At 45.2% G+C, this 21,004-nt stretch overlaps 2 protein-coding genes across 2 annotated transcripts in view; one reads left to right on the forward strand and one right to left on the reverse strand.

The window, feature by feature from the left end:
• TTLL12 (tubulin tyrosine ligase like 12) overlaps nt 1–6,823 on the forward strand; it is a 28,004-nt gene extending 21,181 nt beyond the window's left edge. The window contains exons 9-14 of the mRNA XM_084275262.1: nt 1,344–1,455; nt 2,227–2,378; nt 2,463–2,544; nt 2,987–3,055; nt 5,219–5,357; nt 6,317–6,823. Of these exons, the coding sequence (XP_084131388.1) occupies nt 1,344–1,455; nt 2,227–2,378; nt 2,463–2,544; nt 2,987–3,055; nt 5,219–5,357; nt 6,317–6,468 (706 nt within the window). The 3' untranslated portion in view covers nt 6,469–6,823. The remainder of the gene's footprint in view (nt 1–1,343; nt 1,456–2,226; nt 2,379–2,462; nt 2,545–2,986; nt 3,056–5,218; nt 5,358–6,316) is intronic.
• Nucleotides 6,824–8,363: 1,540 nt separating this feature from the next.
• Nucleotides 8,364–20,942, reverse strand: TSPO (translocator protein). Its single transcript, XM_084267703.1, has 4 exons — nt 20,919–20,942; nt 13,351–13,551; nt 10,108–10,246; nt 8,364–9,090 (listed from the first exon to the last, which is right to left on the reverse strand). The coding sequence occupies exons 2-4, from the start codon at nt 13,536–13,538 to the stop codon at nt 8,914–8,916; spliced, it is 504 nt and encodes a 167-aa protein (XP_084123829.1). The 5' UTR covers nt 13,539–13,551; nt 20,919–20,942; the 3' UTR covers nt 8,364–8,913.
• Nucleotides 20,943–21,004: the final 62 nt, after the last annotated feature.

Raw genomic sequence — 21,004 nt, forward strand, 5'->3', positions numbered from 1 at the left:
GGGTTTTAAATCCATGCTCTTTCCACTGCTGCAGCTTCTTTGGAAGGGATAGAAACTAGTATTTTATTTTGATAAGAGAGTGTGTATTAGATACTGCTAGTGGAATAATGCCTTGTGCCTGGCATAGAGTGGTGGAGTGTTCAGGTTGAAAGGCTGCTTTGGTGATATATTTCTGTGGTGCCATCTGCCAGGTGTTTCATTTGGCCATTATTTGCTCTACGGCTTCCATTATTGACTGGCATAACCAGGAGAGAGTGTGCTCCTTCCATGTATCCCTAGTCTATGGTGTGTTAATTCTTTTTTAACAGTAAGGATTGGCCATGAATGCAGTGTGCATGTAGGGCACAGGAAGGGAGGGGGTAGATATCTTCAAGTAAATAAAAAAGCCCCTCTTAAGTTAACACCACTAATGTCAGCTTAGTTGATGCTGTTTATTATGGAGCTCAAGAAGTTTCTCAGGGTGCTTTACCAGACTGAGGAAAGGAAGGCATCAAGTGTCACACTGCCCTTACTGAGAAAGATACACTGAAAGACCAGCGTGTTCCTCAGGGATGTGTCAAACAACTTCACTGCTCGAGGTGACTAAGCACAAGGAAGTAAGAAGATGGTGGTGTGTTTTCATTTTATAGAATCATAGAATCATTTTGGTTGGAAAAGACATTTTAAGATTCATCAAGTCCAACTCTTCTTGCCATATATGAACTGTTTATATATTGTATGATTTCTTCCCAAATAGATGAGTTATGGTGTCATTAAATGTGAATGATTTGGAGGTGTTATTAGGGAATCAACTTGGAAAATTACATGATACTATGCCAGAATGTTCTCAGACTCCTGGCAGATGATTTCTACACAGTGACCTGCGTGTGTTTATAATGCTGCTGCCCTGTTGATGGATGGTTTTCCCTTTTTCACAGAATCATAGAAGGGTTGGGGTTTGAAGTGACCTCTGAAGATCGAGTCCAACCACCCTGCTAAAGCAGGATCACCTAGAGCAGATTGCACAGGTTCTTGTACAGGCAGGTTTTGAGGAGAGGAAGAGACTCCACAGCCTCTCTAGGCAGTGTGTCCCAGTGCTCTGTCACCCTTTTGATGGACTCAGATACAGAAGGAGGAAATAAACAGTGAGAGCATGCTAGGCTGTAATGAAAAAGATCAGTGAAAGCTGCCTTTTCTTCCCTTTATGCAGGCTTACTGCTCTCAGCTGTCATTCAGAAATCCTTAGTTCTTGCACTGTCCCCCACAGCTTTAATGTATTTATTCAGGGGAGCATCAGTTCAGACAGATGAGGTGGATACTTACAAGTTTTTGCTTTTCTTTCTCTCCTTCTCTCACCCCCTCAGAGGAGAAGACAATCATTGGATATGCAAACCGTGGAACTTGGCCAGAAGCCTGGATACCCACATCACCAACAGCCTGAACAATATCATCAGGCATAGGGAAAGCAGCCCAAAGGTTAGAGAACATGGGTTTGAGTGTGATTTCAAGGGTAGAGGTGATGAAAAAGCCTTCATAGAAGGAGGTCAGAAAATAAATGTCCTCCTTTGTATTTTTAAAATTCATATGCATACAGTTTCAATCAGTTCTGGGTTGATTCAGATTCAAATTGGTCAGCTCCATTTTCCCTGACAGTAATGAATACTGCAGCACGTTGCTGCTGTAACTCTGGTCCTCAGACTGGCAGATGAAGGCACATAGCTATAGCTAGCATTGGTTGTAAATTTTGGAGCAGTGTTGCTTCTGTCTGCAGGTTGATCCTTACAGCTGATGTACAGCTCTGCTCAGTGGCACAAAGTACCATCTTTGCCAACAGTAGATGAATTGTGGATCTTTTTATAGGCAGTCTATAAAATGAAGTGGTGTGTCAATGTCACTTCAGCTGTGTTTCTGTTGGTGTGTGGACTGCATTTTCTGGAATGCAGAAATTCACAAAGAATTGCTTCATATTTGGTAGTTCAAAACAATAGGGTGACAGAAATTATAGATAAAATTAATGAATGCTGTGATCTTGGCAAATGAGTATATTCTGGCCTTCTGCTTTCCCTACCCTTGTGTCAGAGAGTTTGATAAAAGGCACCTGTATCACCAACCACATTGTGTATTCGTGCACATTTCTAAAGAAAAACTGTAGTGCCTGCAAGGATGCCTTAAATCACTGAGATGTAGTGATGCTTTGTGTGCATTTCAGTTGAATTGCTTACTGTGGATGTGTCTGCTTTCTTGTAGGTAGTGTGCAAGTACATTGAGAATCCGGTCTTGTTTCACCGCGAAGACGTGGGGATGGTGAAGTTCGACGTCCGTTACGTTGTGTTGCTGCGGTCCGTACAGCCTCTCAAGCTCTATGCCTACGATGTGTTCTGGCTGCGCTTCTCAAATCGGTAATTGTGTTCTCCTCATTAGTGTAGAAGGGCTCAGGATTAAATCTGGTACCCTGGAAACAAAGGAATTGGTTTATTCCTTAGGGCGTTCTCACTCGATGATTTGGATGACTATGAGAAGCATTTCACAGTCATGAATTATGCTCCAGGTGTAACATTAAAACAGGTAAGCAAACAGACCAAAACATTCCCTCACCTTGCTGTTGTTAGAAAAACTTCCTGTGTCTCCTTTATGACTGTTGCCAAATAACCTATTTCACATCCACTTAAACGAGCAGTCAGGATGTTGAAAGTACCCTAAGCAAGTATTTTTCTAGACTGTTCCCCCTCTTGACACCTTATAATCCATGATTATGTAAGGTAATACAAACCTACATCCTGAATGTAATAAAGATCAGTAAAACAATTATTAAAATGGCAGCAAATAATTGTCAGACTTCAGTGTGATCTTTTATAACAAGAAATTCAGGAACAAGGAAGGTATTTAATTCCCTTGTTCTCCACCTGGGCTTGTATGAATGACAAAAATATTTTATGTTCCTCTCTCATCATCTGAATGCTCAGTGATTCCAATCAAAACAGTCTTTGATGTTGCTGAACTGTTTTAGGTACACTGTGAAGAATTTATTCCTCTGTTTGAAAAACAATATCCTGAACATCCTTGGGCAGTGGTACAAGTAAGTCAGCAATTAATCTTTCTTGTGTAACTGTTCTTGGCAAACTAGCTTTTCCAAAAGTGATGCTTTTTTTAGTTTTATTGATAAGACATACTTAATGTGCATCAGTTCCACAAAGGACAAGTAGTATTAACCTTTGCTTTAGAAGCATTTAGTAATTTAGTGTAATTCCCCCTCATACATTTTGTTGTTAGCAGTTGAAAATTCTCCTTCATGATTATATTGAGAATTTCTTATATTTGACTTGGTAACAAAGCCAGTCCTACCACCCTCAGGAACCTGGCAGCAGGATGTTTTGTTTCTTGGGAGTTCCTTCTTTTTTGCAGAAGGTTTCAAATAATCTGAGTCCATGGTTGTGAAGAATTAGTGTTTCATGTGAAAAGGTATGGGAGCCCAGAATATAAAGTGTGCTGATTGCTACAGGTGTTGCTCACATGACAATAGAAAAAGCTGTTTTCAAAGCCTTCACTACTCTGCAGCAGGATGTTAGCTCTGATTCTGAAAAGTTGAACCACTGAAGCATTCAGGCTCTTGTTTCCTTTCTCCCCAACAACTTTGCAAGGTAAAGAGCTGTCAGAACAAGTAGGAAGCCGAAGTGAATAGGAAATTACAGTATATGGTGTACTCAGTGGAATGGCATCACAGGTTTTGATGTATCTGTTTTAAGCAGAGCTGTCGATCTAGATACCCCTCTGTGCTGTCAGGTCAGCATGCTGTGCAGTGCCCTGGTGCTCCTGAGATAAGGATGTGCCCAGCTGTGCCCAGGTGGCTGGTAGAAACAAGCACTGCCCCTGCTCCAGGTGTGCTGTGCCTGAAAGGGTTGTGCTGCCGGGAGGGATGGTGAAGAGGCTGTGTTTGTGTACTGTAGCGTATCTAAACCAAACCAAATTAGGCTGGTGGACTCTCTCTTTTCTTAAAGACCCCTTCCTCCACCAGTGTACTGTCTCTGAGCTAGTGAGTTAGAACCCCATTTGTCAAATTAAACCTTGACTCTGAGACTGCAATGCAGAATTTCCAGCTGCTGCCCCAGCTTCTCTGTGTTAGCAAGCAGACCAGAACCCTGTTCCTGGTCATTGCATTAATGATTTCCCAAGAAAACCAATGATTCCCTAGTACTAGGGCACCTTTAGTCTGCAGGGATGAAGCTCCAAATACTATTGTTTCATAAAACATGCAGGAAGGCAGATGAAGGTCTTCTCACTGACTTCCTTTTCCCCTGTAATTCATGCTTGAATGAAACAGCTGAATTTGAGGAATTTATTCAGAAACATGGACCGAACAGAATTGTTGCATTCTTCCATCTTTACCAAAGGTAGAAGATGCAGAATGGTTGGTAGCTGAACACTTTATATGTGTGTATCCTTTCAAAACAATAAATTACCCAACTCTGGGGTCATTTCCATAAATAATTTCCATCAGTTTTAACTGGAACCCCGTATCCAATTGATATTCAGAATATGATGGGGTTTGCAGCATTAGGTTTAAAATAGTCTGGAAGAGACTACGGAGGGGTGACAAGGGACTTATCAAAATGCATACTGTAGTACTGTGTGCAGAATATGAAGTATTGCACCATGTTTCCACTTGCAGAAGGAATGGCTCGCTGCAGTATAGACTCAGTGCTGAAGTTCACACCTATAAGTTCTTTCTGTCTTATTTAACTTTCACATTGGATATCTGTTTCTCAAAATAGCAACTCAGTAGGTTCTTGAAATCTCCATATCCCCACCACCCTTTTTAGTGGGTAGAAGATTTTCGTTGCAGAACAAAACAAAGTTGGAATATAACTTCATAGGCAAGAAAAAATCAGAACTTCACACTTGTACTGCTGGTGTTCACAGAACTCTCCTGGGTTTTCTTTTCCCCCCTCCTCTGCCACATAAGTGCAGTACTGTACATAATGCCTGAGTAGGAGGTTAATGCTAATATTAAATGCCCTGTTGTCAGGATTTCCATAGGACTGATTTTCTCCCCAGAAAAGTCTATGGGTATAGCTGGGTGCAGCGCTTTCACTGTGGGTCTTCAGGTCTAAATGCACTTTTTGCAGGTTTTCGTCTAGTGTAATTTATATAGACTCTTTTAAAAGCTGCATGAATAAAGTGATTAAAAACATGTTTATTGCTTTAAATCATTTCTCATTCCGAGGCCTTTTTCTGTTACTAGGCAGACATCTTTAAGGCATTTGCAGAGTTGTTCCAAGTTGCTTCAGCCAAACCTGCACCCCTTGGCATCTGTGATTATCCATCATCAAGAGCAATATATGCGATTGACCTGATGCTCAAATGGGACACCAGCAGAGATGGTGAGAAGCTCATTTCTTTGAACATTGAGTTCTTTGTATTTGTGGACCTTTTCAGAAATTATTTTCTCCTGTGTGATCTCTTCCTGTGTTTCAAGCAGAGTGAGCTGTGTGCTCTGTGCCTTCTACTGACATCAGAGCATATATGGAGTTCAGACCAGTGGGGTTAGCATCTGCCGTGCTGTTTGACACTAGTGATGGAACTGTCAACTGTGCTTGGCCAAGTCCTTGCTTCCCTTGTGCCCCTACTACTGCCATTCTCTGTTTGGAAACAAAACAAAAAACCTAAACCAACCAATCAAAAACAAATCTTCCACAACAGCAGCAAACCCCCCACCACCTACACACACACACCTTGACTGCACAGCATTCTAGTCTACCTGGAGCCTTTCCTCCAGCCAGTTATGGAGAACTGGTACTAAAATTTGTCAAACACATCACCAGGGGGCTCAAATACTATGTAAGCGTGCTCAGCCCAGGCATGTCTGTTGTATTTAAGAGAAGAAGTAAACTTTCTGACTTCCTTCTAGGAGTGAGATGGAGTGGTAGGTGGGAGGGGCTGAAGCAGGACTGCTAGAACTGGAAAGGTAGAGATCTAAGAGATCTAAGAAAGGAAGCTCTGTACTGAAATGGGAAAGGAGAAGCAGGGTGGTCAAGCAAGACAGCTGTATTAGGGTGATCCTATTAAACTGCTGCTGCAAATTCTCATTCTAAATGAGGCATTGGTTAAGCACAGTGATTGAAGCATCTGTTGGATAACTGTCCTGTGGATAATCATGGTAGAACAGACCTCTGTCCCTCAAAAAAAACCTCACAAACCCACTGAAATAAAAGTACCCTGCCAGCTTGGGTCATAAAAGACTGCTTTTTCCAGTCATTTTCTGCAGTTTCTGGTTTAAAGACCAGGATTTCAGGATTTCTTTAGAGCGTGTGTTAAAAGGCAATGTTTGTCATCTTTACAGGGAAAAGAATTATGCAGCCTCAGATCTTGGAGGTGAACTTCAATCCTGATTGTGATAGAGCTTGCAAATACCACCCTACCTTTTTTAATGATGTCTTCAGCACCCTGTTTCTGGACGAGACAGACAGCTGCCACGTGACGTGCATTGTCTAGCCACAGGAGGCTTCACTCGATTCATCTCCTTCCCTTCCCAGACGTGCTTAACAGCAAGATTTGTATTTCAGTTCTATGAGTTGCAGGTGCAACTATTTTCCTATACTCCTAACCCAGGAAAACACAAATCAGACCAGAAGAATATGCATATACTGTAATGATAATCATTTTGTTTGCATTTTTCTTGTCTTGCTTAGTTCTGTAAATCATCAGTTTGTGTTGACCAAATGTCTTGAATAAGGGAGACCTCAAAACAGGACAGTAACTGGAGCAATAGACTCTCTTCTCAGGTAGCCACCCTGCTTGCTTGCTTGGGTACGTTGCACAAGTTCCCTACGTCAACATTAAAACTACAATTTACTGAATCATGTTGGAGTTCGTATATGTCTTACCTGTCCCTCTGATACAAAGATTTCAAGTGTTCTGATGGGAAATTAATATGGTATTTCAGTGCAGTGAACTACTGGGGTAGTGAAAGGTTTGATCCTTCATTTCTTCTTTATTTCCATTTTTAAAAAAGGCAAACAAGCCCCACAGTGTTTAGAAACTCTGAACTGCTGGCTGTCATCCTTAGCCTGCCCCTTAAAGAAACTAGCTGTCTAGAGCAGCACTGGAATGCAGGAGAAGCCTGAATAAATTAAAGGGATCTGGGAAACTGCTAGAAGCCCAAGCGGACTTTGGACTTCAGACTTTACAACCTAAAATAGATTCATTGGGAAGAGGGTTGTCAGTTTGAAATTCATCATTTCTAATCTCTCTTCCCTTCTCAAATAACGGTAACTGGCTGAAACTTAGCAATTTAGCTACACGTGTGCCACTTTGTATGTACAAGTTGCAAAATTTCTGTTGTCCATCAAGTATATGTTACTTGACAGTTGCAACAATCAGGTTCCACTGAAGACTGACATACAGTTACACAACTGTATCAGTGTTGTAAACCTTGCTACAAGCTTTGCAAATACGCAATGAGATGATTCACAGTCAGCAAGGGAGAGTGATATTTTAAGCCATTTTGGGCCGGTCTGCAGAAACCTACTTCTTTCCATGGACTGGAACACAGGCTGAAGAAATACACCCTCTGTGTCTTCTGAAAATTCAGTCTGTGGAGCTGGATCACACAGCCAGAAGTGGTGCTGTATGACAGCTGAATCGGTCTTCTGCTCGTGAGTCAGAACTTTTTTGGACTCCTTACTTAAATGTGGTTCAAGAAACGTGATGAAGTGTTTAATGCAGAGGTGCCTGTCCATTTAAAGCAAAGGGCAAGGCCTCCCTTGTCAGGAAAGAAAAAGTGATGCCATGCTTAGCAAACCAGAAGAACCATTTTTAAAGAGTAGATTTGTGCAGGGGGACCACAGGCTGTGGGCAAAAACAGTGGTGCTGCTTTTAGACAAGAGAGATGTTTTTACCTTATAGGAATTAACTAGTTAAAGTATCTCGGATCTTACTTTATCAGCTACCCTGACTCTGAAGAGGAGAAGCCCTTGTTTTGATTTCTGAGCAGCTGAAATGAGAAGGTGCAGTCAGGAGACTCTGGTAGCTACATGTATGTACAGCCCTGCTGCACAACATGCCCAGCTGTGGCCTGGCTGCCAGCTCTGCTGTCAGGGTCTAGTGGTGAACCGGCATCACACCGAGGGTCTGTGTGGAGTGTGTTAGCGCTGTCTGGCCTGTGCTGCTGGTGATGCCTCGTGTGTGGATGGGGCTGCTGAATATTTGGGCCCTCTCAGTTTCTGTACAGGTGCTCTGAATTTCCTGTATTGTCCTCCCCACTGCAGTGGGTGAGGAGAAGAGGTGGAGGGGCTATCTTTGGGGTTATAGCATCCCATTACCTTTAGTGTTTCTCTGCCCAAAACCACTTGAAAACAATAAAACCAAAGGACCAAGGTTGGTAAGTTTATATGTCGTTTAATGCATTTAGCTGACACTAGATTGTGAGAAGGCACAAATTGTGAATGAAGCTCTTGCTGTAAAGGCTTTCTGAGAAGAATACTCCAAATACCTGGCAGCTGTAGTGGGACATGCTGGAGCATTACAGCACCGTGCCTAGTGGTCAGCATGAACAGTGTGGGCCACAGTCAAGCCTCTTGCTGTCAGGTGCAGCTTTCTGGAAGCTGTCTTCATGTATGGCTGGATTTCTTCCTCTCAGTGTAACAAAGTTGCAGTTCTAGTAACAGTTAAATGCTGTTGTCATAAAATACAATACTGTAATATAGAAAAGTACTACTTCTCAATCAGTGCTATCTTTTAGTTTGCTATAAAACCTGGTCAGATGCACATCCTTTTGTGACTTGCCTATTAAAGGCGTATTTGTTTTAAACAACTACTGGTTTGTCAACTTGTAATTAGCAAACTAATACTATAAGTAGTTCAGCTAAAAATTAAGGCCATAAGTTTTATTTAGAAAATTCTTCTGAGGGAAAAAGAAAATTCTTGACTAAAATCTCTTCATTCAGGTTGTTTCTTGTTGCAATTGTCCTTCCAGATTCGGTAATTGAGCGTAGAAGCCATGGTTAGCCAAGCTAAGTAAGGAACCATCAAGTAAGCTGCTGTTTTGTGGATGTTGTACCAGGAAGCAGTGGTAGCTGTTGCTGCACCAGTGGTGAGCAGGAGAGTCGCCAACCCCTGAAACACAGGAAGGTGGTTAACACTGGGTTTACTTGTTGCATTTTTTTGACTAGACAGTCTTGGTGTGAATCTTTCAGTGGAGCTCTGGTACTTGTTTGATCCCTCTGAGTTAATTCCTTCTCGGAAAACTAGCCAGCAAAAAAAGACTTCTGCTGAGTTATGAGTTGAACTGGCTCACCCCTGGAGGCATTCAAAAGATGTGTAGGTGTGGTGCTTAGGGACGTGCTTTAGTGGTGTGCTTGGTAGTGCCAGGTTAACGGTTGGACTTGACCTTGAAGGTCTTTTCCAACCAAAATGATTCTGTGATTCTATGAGATGACACAACAGCCACAAGAAAAGGGTATTTATTGCAGCTGGGAGCAGGAGAGGAAGAATGAAGTCCCCCTCACCCATACCCTCTTTCTTTAGCAGCAGGAAGTACGACATGGACCCAGTATGACTCTGAGCAAGTCACTTTGCTAAGTAAGCTTATCCAGTCTTTCATGTCCTAGATGCTGCCTGAAGGGATGTGGTGCTAACAAATCCACAATGGCTTGCAGTCTTCCACTATTACAGCATTTCATATGTATTTAGAGAACCAGGCAAATAATTATTTGCATTATTGATTTTCATTTTGGGGGCAAGGAGTTTGTCTTCATTCTGCAGAAAGTGTCTTGTCTAAAATGGGCACCAATTAATGAGTAATGTTATGATAAGCTTCTTATCACTGCTGTTTGCCAGAGATACCTAGGAATGTAGTGAGGCATGAATGTTTACATTTTCCAGTCACACAAAGCTCTTATCAAGGAGTAGCAGAAAGAGCTTCTTGAAATCTAAACATTGAAGTATGTTGTAGATATGTAAATTCTCTCAGGTGGCTGCTGGGATGCATTAAATACAATTTTAGAGAACTTCTCCCAGCCGTATTCTATACTTGGGCTCATTTTCAGGGAGAAAAGATGGACACAAAACTTTGGTCTTAGCACCTTGCTAAATGACAGCAAAACCCTCTGATTAAGAAACTTTTCCACTTACCCATCCTATTTTGTGAGCTCCAAAAAAGATTGGAGTCCATGCCCAGTTCAATGCCAGCTGCCCTGCATACAGACCCAGAGGAACCACCGACTTCTCATTGAAGCCACCCAGTTCCTTCCACACCAGGTAGGAGCCATATCTGGGAAAGCAAATGGAAGGTGGATTTAGTACCGGGGTTAGAAGGCAACCACACATTGCCAATGAAATGAAACTGCTTCAGTGATGGGGTCTAAATTCATTTGGGAAAGTAGATATCCAGGTACTCCTTGGCAGAGGGACATGCAAGCAGGAACATGGAGAGAGAAAATTCCCCTGTCCTGGCAGAGATCCTCCTTGCTTCCAGGGGAAGAGTAGCAGAAGACCTACTGCATTTCAGCCTTAAGAGAGGAAGCCGTGTTGAAATGGAAGCAAGTTTAAAATGCAAGGGTAAAAGGTAAGTCTCTCAATAGTGAAGAAACTCTTAATTTTGGTACTGGGAGATGGTGCCCTAAAAATAAATTTAGGAGAAACCAAACCAAACCTATAACCCGCTGACTGTTTAAGTGGATGACATGAGCACAGGAGAAGTAGGAACTGAGTGGTATCCCAAAACAGGAGTGAGTATGGGGTTGGATGGTGTTAGAACAGGAGGACCCCTGTGGTCACTTCTCAGAAACAAATGGACAAAGATGGGAGGAACAAAGATTTTTAGGAGTTCTGTGGAAAGAATTAACCACAAGGAGCATCCAGCACCCTTCCTGCCTGCAGGATTCTGACTACTGAAAGATCTGCCAAAAATGTTTTAAAGACTTTGAGCAGATCCTCTAAACACCACAGAAGAATGGATCCCAGCATGCAGCCTGCTAAAGACAGGAATTCTCAGGTTTTGGGAGATTGACTAATGTAAGGTTTAGTTTTGGACTGAAGGAGCCTGATGAGAACAGGGGAGTGTTCAGCACCTAAGAGTATTTATTTTGCTTTGGATTAACTTTCCCTTTAGACATGAGCTGGGCTTCAATCCGGATCACTGCACAGCCACTCCAAGTGAGTACAGCACGTTTCCCTGGATAAAATACCAGTACCTGGAATCGTACCCTTGTTTCAGAATTAGTACCCGAGCAGTGATTCGGCCCTGGGAGGAGCCTCAGTTGGACTCTGCGCTGGACAGCAGGGGGCTCACCTCTCAAGATGGAGAGCAAATTGCAAACCTTATCTATTTTTTTTTTTTAGCCAACACCCGTAGGAGTAACTGCACGGGGTCTGTCTTCACTTGGACATTGTACAAGGAGCATTTTATTTTCTTTCTGTTTAGCACGCTTGCTTCTTGGCCAGTACTTTGATAAGGAGTGAACAATGCAGCTTTGGTATCTTGGCCGTTCAGTTGCAGAGAGGATTAGAAAAGGAAAAACAAAATTGGGCGGGGGGGGAAGCATTAGAACTGTAGCCATTTATCTTTGTAAAAAGCATCAGGACCCAGTTTCCTAAGTGATTTACAGTCCACACTGTGGACTTGGAAGTTGTTCATACATCTAACTCTAACTTCAGACCATGATAAGCTAGGAAATTAACTGTTAAGAAAGGCATGAAAGCTTGTTAAATCTCCCTTTTAGTATTTCTTGCTTATGTTCTACAGGAATGAGATGTTATGATCATTCAAGGAGTGTTTGCACATGATAGGTTACAGAAGACCTGGTAATAAATAGTCTTCTCAATGACCTAGATGTACAGTACATAACTGGGGCCATCCACCAGGGAATGTACTGATGATACTGAAGTGATAAGCTGTCACAATTTATTTATTTTTTAGAATATTTAACTTGATATCCAGGTTTATAAGGAATCCAGGAAGAGGGTTACAAACTGTGCAGTCAAGTTAAAGGAAGCCCTTCATGGGAAAGCCACAGGGCTCTTGTCTCTCTGATAAAAGGCATTTTTGTCATTCACAGGACAGTGATGAGCTGATTGAAATGCCAACTCATGGAATGTACAAGACTACAGAGCAATTTTAAAAAGTCCACTCTGTGAGAGGAGAAAGAAGAAAGAACGCTGGCGGGAAAGGAGGGGCAGTATGTGAGGCTATAAAAATTGAAAAGCTTTATCTGGAAATAAAACCAAAATGAGGGAATGGCAGAGCAAGCACCAACTTAGCATTCAGGTACAGTTTCAGACATTGCATCCCAGCTGAAGTTTGCAACAGATGGCATGGTATTTAAGATAACATTACGTGCTCATCCTGCAGGCTGCCTTGTGCAACACTTGGTCTGTTTGAAACATTATGTAAGTTAAGTGAGTGCTACATGCAAACTACTGATGGTGTGTGCTGTCATGATGGAAGAAGTGGGAGGGGTGAGCCATACAAGGCATATTGCAGCCCAAAAACTATTACTATTGGATTACCAACAGTGTGTGTGTATCTGATAGCTTGGAAAAAAGGTGCTGAATCTCTGTACGTAGCCAGCACGTAACAACTGAGTGCAGGGGGGAGAGAAAGCATCACTCCTGCTTAGCAGCTGCGCTGGTCTCTGAGGCGCCAGGAGCAGCGAGCTCTCCCGTTCCTCTGTGGCATGGTTAGCTGAAAGCACGTAATGCTGCCTGGACAGCTTCCAGAGTGGTCTGTGAGGAGAATCAAAACCTCCCAATCTCCCAAGACAGCCCATCTCCATCAATATTTTTGCTGCATTTTATTAAAAGTAACAGCTGCCCAAACACAGTATTGGGAGGTTCCTCTGGGAATGGCGTTTGGCCTGGTGCTTCCTTGTTTGCTTGACAGTAATTGCTGTGCTGTCAAGTGTTTTAAATTAGTTAAATAAGGAGACAGTAGATGGCTTGAAACATTTACAGCTTTAACAGCCTGGCAGTTTTATTTGAAAGGTCATATATGAATGTATGATTTGATTCTGGTTTCTTTTATTGAAGCTGTTAGAACAGCTCTATCCTTTTTCTCCTGTCTTTCCACTTTCTTTTATTTTTCCTAAAACTACTGGAGGACAGAGAAGAAATCCCAGTGCTGCCTTCCTTTCTCACTGCCAGCTTGGCAGGTCTTCCCCACAGAATGAATAAGGAAAGCAAACTAATGACAGCTTTTCAAACTCCTGCTTTTGATGTGGATACTTGTGCATACAAAACATCCTGTCAAGCCCACGCACAACTCCCAAAACAGGCTTTTACCTGTTAAACAGGCAGCTTGACACAGCTCTTACAAACAGGAATACAATAGTAGTTCTCTGGTCCAGCATTATACAATAAGCAATGTGAAAAACATACCCCATAGATGTATAGAGAGTTCCCCAAACAGGAGCAAACACCCAGTTAGGTGGACACCAGGATGGCTTCTGTAGAGACTGATACCACACTGGGATTTCCTTTTTTGTTATCTTGCTTCCTAAAACTCCTCCTGCGTGGGGCAGGAGCGTGAAACCCACTGCTGGGGCCCAGGCTGATACCACTTCCATTGAGACAGGGAATCTGAAACAAATCCAAACATGGTGATTGGCACAGCAATTTCAAAATGCAGCTACACAAATTTCCCAATTTGAGCAGGTTTTGAAAATATACATATGCATGTGTGGGGATCTGACCCACAGCCTAAGGCTTGTCCCTGAGAGAGGGTGCAGCAGAAATTAATGGATCTTGTACCAGGTTGGCTGGACAATACTTACCCCCAGAAAGGAACCTATGGCCTACATTGAGGGGTGGGGGTGGTGGCTGAGCTTTTACTTCCCCCTCAGCATTGTACACAAAGATTAATAAATTTTACCTACACAAATATCCTCACCATAAGTTTGCCAGAGGAATAAGACAGTTTGCTGTTACGTGAACTGCACTTGGAAAAAGAAACCCAGGTGCATTCAGAAGGGTGTATTTCTGTATTCCCCAAGACACCTGTGTTCACTCAATGAAACAATGTAGTCAAGGCTAAGAAAGGAGTGTGCTCTTTCCTTGGCTCAAGCAAGGTAACTGTGTACCTTGCATTGCATTTTTAGCTTCCAAAGGGTGCTGAGGATGCTCAAGAGCTAGCAAGAGTGATGTGAATTAGTAGCAGACACTCCAGAAGCTGCCTGGAAAATAAACACCAGGGAGGACAGTGGGAAGATAAACAATTTAATGATGTTTTGCTAAACAAGGAAGGAGATCTCCCTGGATAAGTGGGGAGTTCACCTGTGGTGGCTCCATGCAGCATTCAGTCGGTTGCAGCAATTCCAGCTGCCAAGCCCATGAATTGTACTGGATTAAACTTGCCTACAGAAGGAAGACAAAGTAATGTCTTGTGCTGGCAGGCTGCACTGCTTTACCTAAGAGCACAGGCAGCACTACACATGTAAGCCAAGTGAGCAGGAACAAGCTTTGTTGCAGATTTTCTGGCCAAAAGCCAAACGCTACAGAGGAGCTGTGTTGAGCTGGCTAAAATGTAAACAGAGTAGGGCTACCATAAAAAAGGGCAGAACCCAAAAGCCTTACTTTTTCAAATAGACAGCAGGCAAATACACCCAATTCCTGTTCATCTGTGAGGCAGGATGGGGAGATGGATGGAAGGAACCATGGGAGAGACTGCAGCAGCGGGGAGAGAGCAACTGTGGAAGCCCCAAGAGGGATAACAAATGAAGTGCCAGCACAACCAGTGCTGCAGAGGCTTGTCAAAGAACAGTGCCTTGTTGATTTGGCTGTTGTCTTGGCCTACAAGTTTCATTGCCACAGTTATGACTGCTGGGATGAGGAGGCAGGGAGTGGGGAAGAGGAAATCCTGCTTGTAACAGATGTGCTTGAACTGGCAGGAAATGACACACAGACAACACTGCGCTGTCGCAGTCCTGCTGGTACAGAGGATTTGTGTTTGGAGAGCAGGTATAGGGCTGGCCAGCAAGGGAGTTCTTTGGGTCATGGATTTTGTCCTGTATTCAGAGGTCTGGCCAGGCAGGCAGTGGCTGGGACTGCAGGCCATGTTGCACAGTGTCAAGGAAACTCCTGGTGATACAGAAGAGGAGCAAGATTTTGAAGGCAAAACAGAGCGTGGAGGGACTGGTAAAGCCTGTGGGATTAGCAAGTCTGTAAGGAGTAAACAAGAAAGGGCGTGTGGGCTGCGGCTGTGGGCATGCTGCAGGGGAGAATCCTGGGAGGGCAATGAAAGGAAGGCACAAAAAAAGGCAGCAGACCAAGTGGTACAACAGTCAAGAACAGAACAAAAAAATAACTTAAAGAAAAACTAAGCAGGGGAGAATTCAGAGCTAAGGTTGGGGAGAAGATGTGGGAGAACTGGAGTCCCTGTCTGCTGGAATAGTGTCAGGTCCGGGGTGGAGACAAGGAAGGGAGGAAAAAAATCTGCATAGCTCGTTGCTGCCATACTTCCTGCCTAATGGTTTCTACTTGCTGTTTACCAGAGAGCAAAGGAGTTAATGTGTTCTCCTACACCTAGATCTGTACTGTTACTTTCCTATGGGAGCAGACTGCCAGCTGCAGTGTGCGCTACTTGTCAGCCCTGCTGACAGCTTGAAAGGTTCTGCTTTTACTGGGATGTGAAGGAATTCCTACGTGCAGGAGCAACAAGGTGTGATGAGAGCAAGAGCTCCACGTATGATGATTGTCTTTGGTTGCCTTCAAATAAGTAATTCTCAAAGGCTGTTAGAAATTTAAAGTTACTAAGATCCAACTAATTCTTGACCCCATCGCTCCTGCTTTGCTGGCAGAGAGAGAACACTAGGCTTAGTTCTTTACACAGGCTGTGAGGTGCTGGTCATCTGTGCAGTTCCAGTGTGGCTATCAAATGCTAATTTTATTCTTTTTTTTAAGTGATAAGCAAGGACCCAAAGGGGTTTATGGTTTATCTGGATGTAACAATATCAGGTATTAAGAAACTGGACTTTGCAGGGGTTCTGTCGCCTTCTGCCCAGGGAAGAAAGACTCAAAGCATTCTGTAAGCTCAAAGTGTTAAACGCTGTCAAACTGGAAAAGTACTGCTCTGCTGCAGTCATTAGTCAATGAAGGATGTAGCTATGTGTCTGTCCCTCAGGGCTCTGGAGGGAGAGCACTGAAATAATCCTGGAGGGACAAGGGAGAAAACCAGAAGTGGGGGAGGCACAAAGCAAAGAAAGGGGGAACACGCAGCCGTGCGTGAACAGGGAAGGGGAAGAAATGGAAGTGAAGAGACAGAACATACTGGCTTGACTTGAATGTTGGTGTCCCAGCCTACTGCCTGCTATTACTACTAATTATACACTATGCCAATTATATTCCTTAGAATTTCCCAAGCGTGGCAATATACTCTCTTGCATAGTACCAAGGAGAATGAGCAACGACACAGTGCAGCACAACCAGAGTGTGCCAGTAGGCTCAGCCTTGTAGGACCAGAGGTGTCTGTCAGCAGTGGGAGGTCCTGTATTTTAATTCCCAATAAATCAAACACCAGCATCAGTTTCCCACAAAAAGCAGTAGTTAACTCGGGGACGAGCACTACCTGAGATTGGAAGAAGCCAGGTCTGTCTTGCCCTGGTTGCTCTGTGTGGGTTTTTGGCAAGGGAGTGAGTAAAAGGCAGGGCTGCACTGGGGAGTCGGTGCACTCAGTCAGCAGTGGTTTGGTCAGCTCTGCAGCAGCAGATCTGGGCAGTGTCTGCAGACTGCCCAGTACATCTTTTGAAAGCCATCACAGGGTATGTAGAGGGTTATCAGCCCTGACTTCCTTTTACTGTATAGCTGACAATCCTGAAGTTCCTTGGTGATAACTTAGGCAGCACAGGCTTGCTAACACAGCCCCTCTAGCTGCATCTGTATTACACAACCTAGAAACAAGTACTACTTTCCCAGTCGTATCCCTGCCCTACTTCAGGGTAAGATCTTCTGCAATCTGATTTTCATAGATGAAGAAACCTGGATGTCTGTAGGTGATACCTGCAGTGTGCTGGGCAAGTGTCTGCCTCTAAGAACTGCCAGAGCCAGAAATCTTTTCTCCACCCACACGCTGAACTTGTTTATTTCTGTTCCTACCTCTTATCTCTGCCCTGCAACATTTTCTTCACTCCTGCCTGGTTTCTGTCTAGCCCTAGTCTGACCAGGCAGTTTCAGAAGTGCAGGGAGGGCTGTACGGGGCCAGATTATTTTACAGACGTGTTAATTTTGTTTTTTCCTAGGTCTTCAAAACATCCAAGTTGCCCCAAACTGTAGTTCCAACTACCTAAAGTAACAAGCGAAATAAAGGGGGGGCTGGCACCCCAATACTGCAACTTTCTGCCTAATGGGCTTCTGTCCTATTGCACATATTGTTTTCCTGTGGTGGCATAACATGCAGAAAATCAGAGAAGCTGTTCTGAATTCTTTTTTTCTTGGAAAAAGCATTAGGCACACACACACACACACACAAAAGGATGGGGTACGCTGTGAAAGGGACTAAATATATCACAGCAGGGGAGCTGGTTTGCTTCAGCCCAACAAAATATTAACTAAAATACTGACTTGCTGTGAGCAGGTCCCTGTAAAGCGAGCAGGTCCTTCCCCCTTCCCTGGGCACTCCCAGGAAGAAAGGCACACCGGCAGGGTACTTTCACTGCATTTTCTTACATCCCTGTTGTGATAAACCTCTGACTAATCCCTTTCTTGTGCAACTTACTGCTGGTTCCCCCCATCACATGGGGCTTGAATTATAGCTATCGCATTAAAATCACAAAGGAAAATCTCCCAGCAGGGCTGAATTACTCCCACTGTTCTGGGGCTTCCAGTCCCTGCTGTTTTGGGGTAGACAAAGCTGTAAAAGGGCCAGAGGTGTGGTGGGGGGGGTGTCCCCAAGGTATATACTCTCCTTCTTGTCCTCTACCATGTATTTTTTTGAAGGCAGGTACGTATCTACCCAGGTCTGAGAAGCAGCATGCAGCTTTTCCCTGGGGAAAAGACTCCTTCCTGAGAGAGCTGCAGAATTAAGGGGTGCATGCTTAATTTATATTCATAAACTATTAATGCCTGTTGTGGCTTTAACTCTTAGGAAACCGCAACACGAAAAGTTCTGTCACAACAGTCTGTGACACAGAATAGAGCTACCACAAAAAAGCAGTCTTATCTTTGTTATCTAATCTCAAGCAATAGAGAAACTTAAACCAGCCTATATTACATAAATACTATATATCTAACAAATACATGCATAGTATATGTTTATAATATCTGTTTGTATCTAAAAATGATGGTGCTTATTTAAGGATATAATATGAGGTGTACTTATCAGGTTTAGAGAGAATAAATCTCGCTGCCCAGGTTACACTTTTAAAATGGCAGAGCACAAGCTGTGCAAGTACATCTGTGATTTACTGAAGCATTACAGGGAACTGACATGCAGGCTAGAACAAAACCCAGGTGGTAATTTCATAGAATCGTAGAATGCTTTGGGTTGGAAGGGACCTCAAAGCCCATCCAGTTCCAACCGCCTGCCAGGTTGCCTAAAGCCCCATCCAGCCTGGCCTTGAGCACTGCCAGGGAGGGGGCAGTCACAGCTTCTCTGGGCAGCCTGTGCCAGGGCCTCACCACCTTTGCAGGGAAGAAGTTCTTCCTACTGTCTAACCTAAACCTGCCCTCTTTCAGCTTGAAGCCATTGACCCTTGTCCTATCACTGCATTCCCTGGTGAACAGTCCCTCTCCCACTTTTCTGTAGGACACCTGTACATATTGATACACCACAATTAGGTCTCTCCAGAGCCTTCTCTTGTCCAGGCTGAACAAGCCCAACTCTTGCAGCCTGTCTTCACAGGAGAGGTGCTCTAGCCCCTTGATCATATTTAGGGCCTTACTTTCCCATTTACTGCTCAATCTCTTCTCATTTTCCCTACGTATGTTTGTATAAAATCCTCTGCACATAGCATATTTTGAAGACCAAACATCCCTGTGACTGCCTTCCTTCCAAACATCTATCCAACCCCCTGCTCCAGGTTCTTCTTCTTCGTCCCCTCACTTGGAAAGTGTCATCTGCATCTGTGAACCCGAGAGTCCCATTTCTCTTGGGTATTTCTACTTTAACTCCTGCCTAGCATGGGTGACTTTGCAGCTTGCCGGGTATCCTTTCAACATTTTTTATCTGGGGGATGCGCCACATCTGAGGGATGTTTTAACAGCAGCAGGGCGGCCATGAGATGTCCCCGCAGGTGCAGCCCAAGCACTTTACAAGTGGTCCACGTCCTTGACAGCAAAGCACCGATGGAACGGCAGCGCCGAGGTGCGCTCGCAGCCACAGCGTTACTGCCTGTGCTGCTGCGGTGGGTGGCGGGGACCGGACTCTGCCCCAAACTCTGCCTCTGAAAGCACCAGACACAGAAGTCACAACTGTGAATCTTCCCAGGGCCTTGACATGCATCGGGTAGGGTGAAGCATCATCCGGTGGTCTAGCACAAAAGGGGTGTCCCTCGCTGTTGGGGCTCGTGGGGCAGCTGGTAGTTGCCTAGAAGCTCCAGCGCACAAGCTAAATGTGGTGAGAGCAGCAGTTACTCTGGGTATTGGTAGTGCTACTGGGTACTACTGAGGTACTATCTCAGTTGGCCCAGCTGACAACTTGCCACCCAGTGGCTCCTCTCAGCACAAGAGGTATTATTGCTTACAGTACAGGTAGAGGCAGCCATGGAGTGGGCTGTAGGCATATGTAGGTCACGTATATCCTGTATTATTGCCCATATATTTCAGCTAACTTGAGAAGCTTGCTGGCTTTTCCAGGTATTTTACCTGGAGGCTGCTTACAGAGATGAGAGGAGTGAGCAAAACCTGCTGGCCAGGATCCTTTCGAATCCTCCCAGATAAAAAGTCAAGCAGAATTTTTTGCTTTTCTGGTCCATTTTCCTTCTCCCAGGTTGAGAGACTCATATGGTCTCATTTATTAAACCGCTCTGTGAAGGAGTCTGACTCACTGCTCGATACAGTTTCATAACCTGAAGTGATGCAAAGCGGTTGCACAACAGCCGCTCTGGCGCAGCAGCTCTCACTTTCTCTTTAAATAACCCTGCTAGCGAATGCCTAAAACCAAAGCTTGTCCCGTGCTGATTTTACTTTGAAATTCAGAAGGCGAAGACCCAAACAAGCCCCTTCTTTCACCCTAAAAGGAGTGTCCAGTCAACAGCAGATCGCAGCGAGGCCGGCAGGACCGACCCCTGCCTCAGCAGCAGCCCGGAGTCCCCACCCGAGCGCACAGCTACGCGTGCGGCCTGTGAGGGGGCAGAGCCGCCGGTCGCCGGGAGACCGGGGCAGCGGGCAGCGGGGTGTCTGGCGGGGCTGCGAAGCCCTGTGCTCACGCAGCCGGGCAGCTGTCAACGACTGAAAAGCTCATGGGCAAAACCAGAAGTTAACAATCAGCTTCCTTGCGTGTGTCGCGTCCCCCGTCTGTCCCCCCCGCCTTTTTCTTTCCCCCAAAAAAAAAGCGCTATCGTGTGAAGCCGGCACGGAAGAGCCGACAGCCTTTGCCTGGCCGAGCCCCGCCCGCCCGGGAGCTGCGGTGCGGCCGAGGCCCCGCCAGCAGAGGCGAACGGCAGCGGTGGGTGCTGATGGTCCCCGGGCGGCGTCTCCATCCAGAGCCCGCGGCCTGGCCCCGTCCCGCCCATGAGGGACCGGCTGGCCGGCGCACGCAGGGGCTGTCGCCAGACGCTCCAGGCTCGGCACAGGACGCCCTCCTCGGTCCCAGGGGAGACGAGGGGCTCCCTGGGGCGCGGAGGGTCCCTGTGGCGGCGCCGCCGCCGCCGCCGGGACCCACGCAGGGGCTGCCCGCAGTGAGGGGCCCGCGGACCCCTCCCTCCGCTGTGTCCTGCCGTGGAGCTGCGCCTCCCCCCGTGGGCTCTCCGTTCCCGTCCCGCAGGCAGGGGTGCACGGCACAGCCCCGGCGTTACCTCCGATCCCGCGCTGCCACCGCCCGTCGCGCCTCCTGTGCCGTGAGGCGGCGGCACCCGCCCCCAGCGCCGCCCGGGCTCCTCCC

The sequence above is a fragment of the Gallinula chloropus genome (assembly GCF_964237585.1).
Source record: "Gallinula chloropus genome assembly, chromosome: 1".
Lineage (NCBI taxonomy): Eukaryota > Metazoa > Chordata > Aves > Gruiformes > Rallidae > Gallinula > Gallinula chloropus.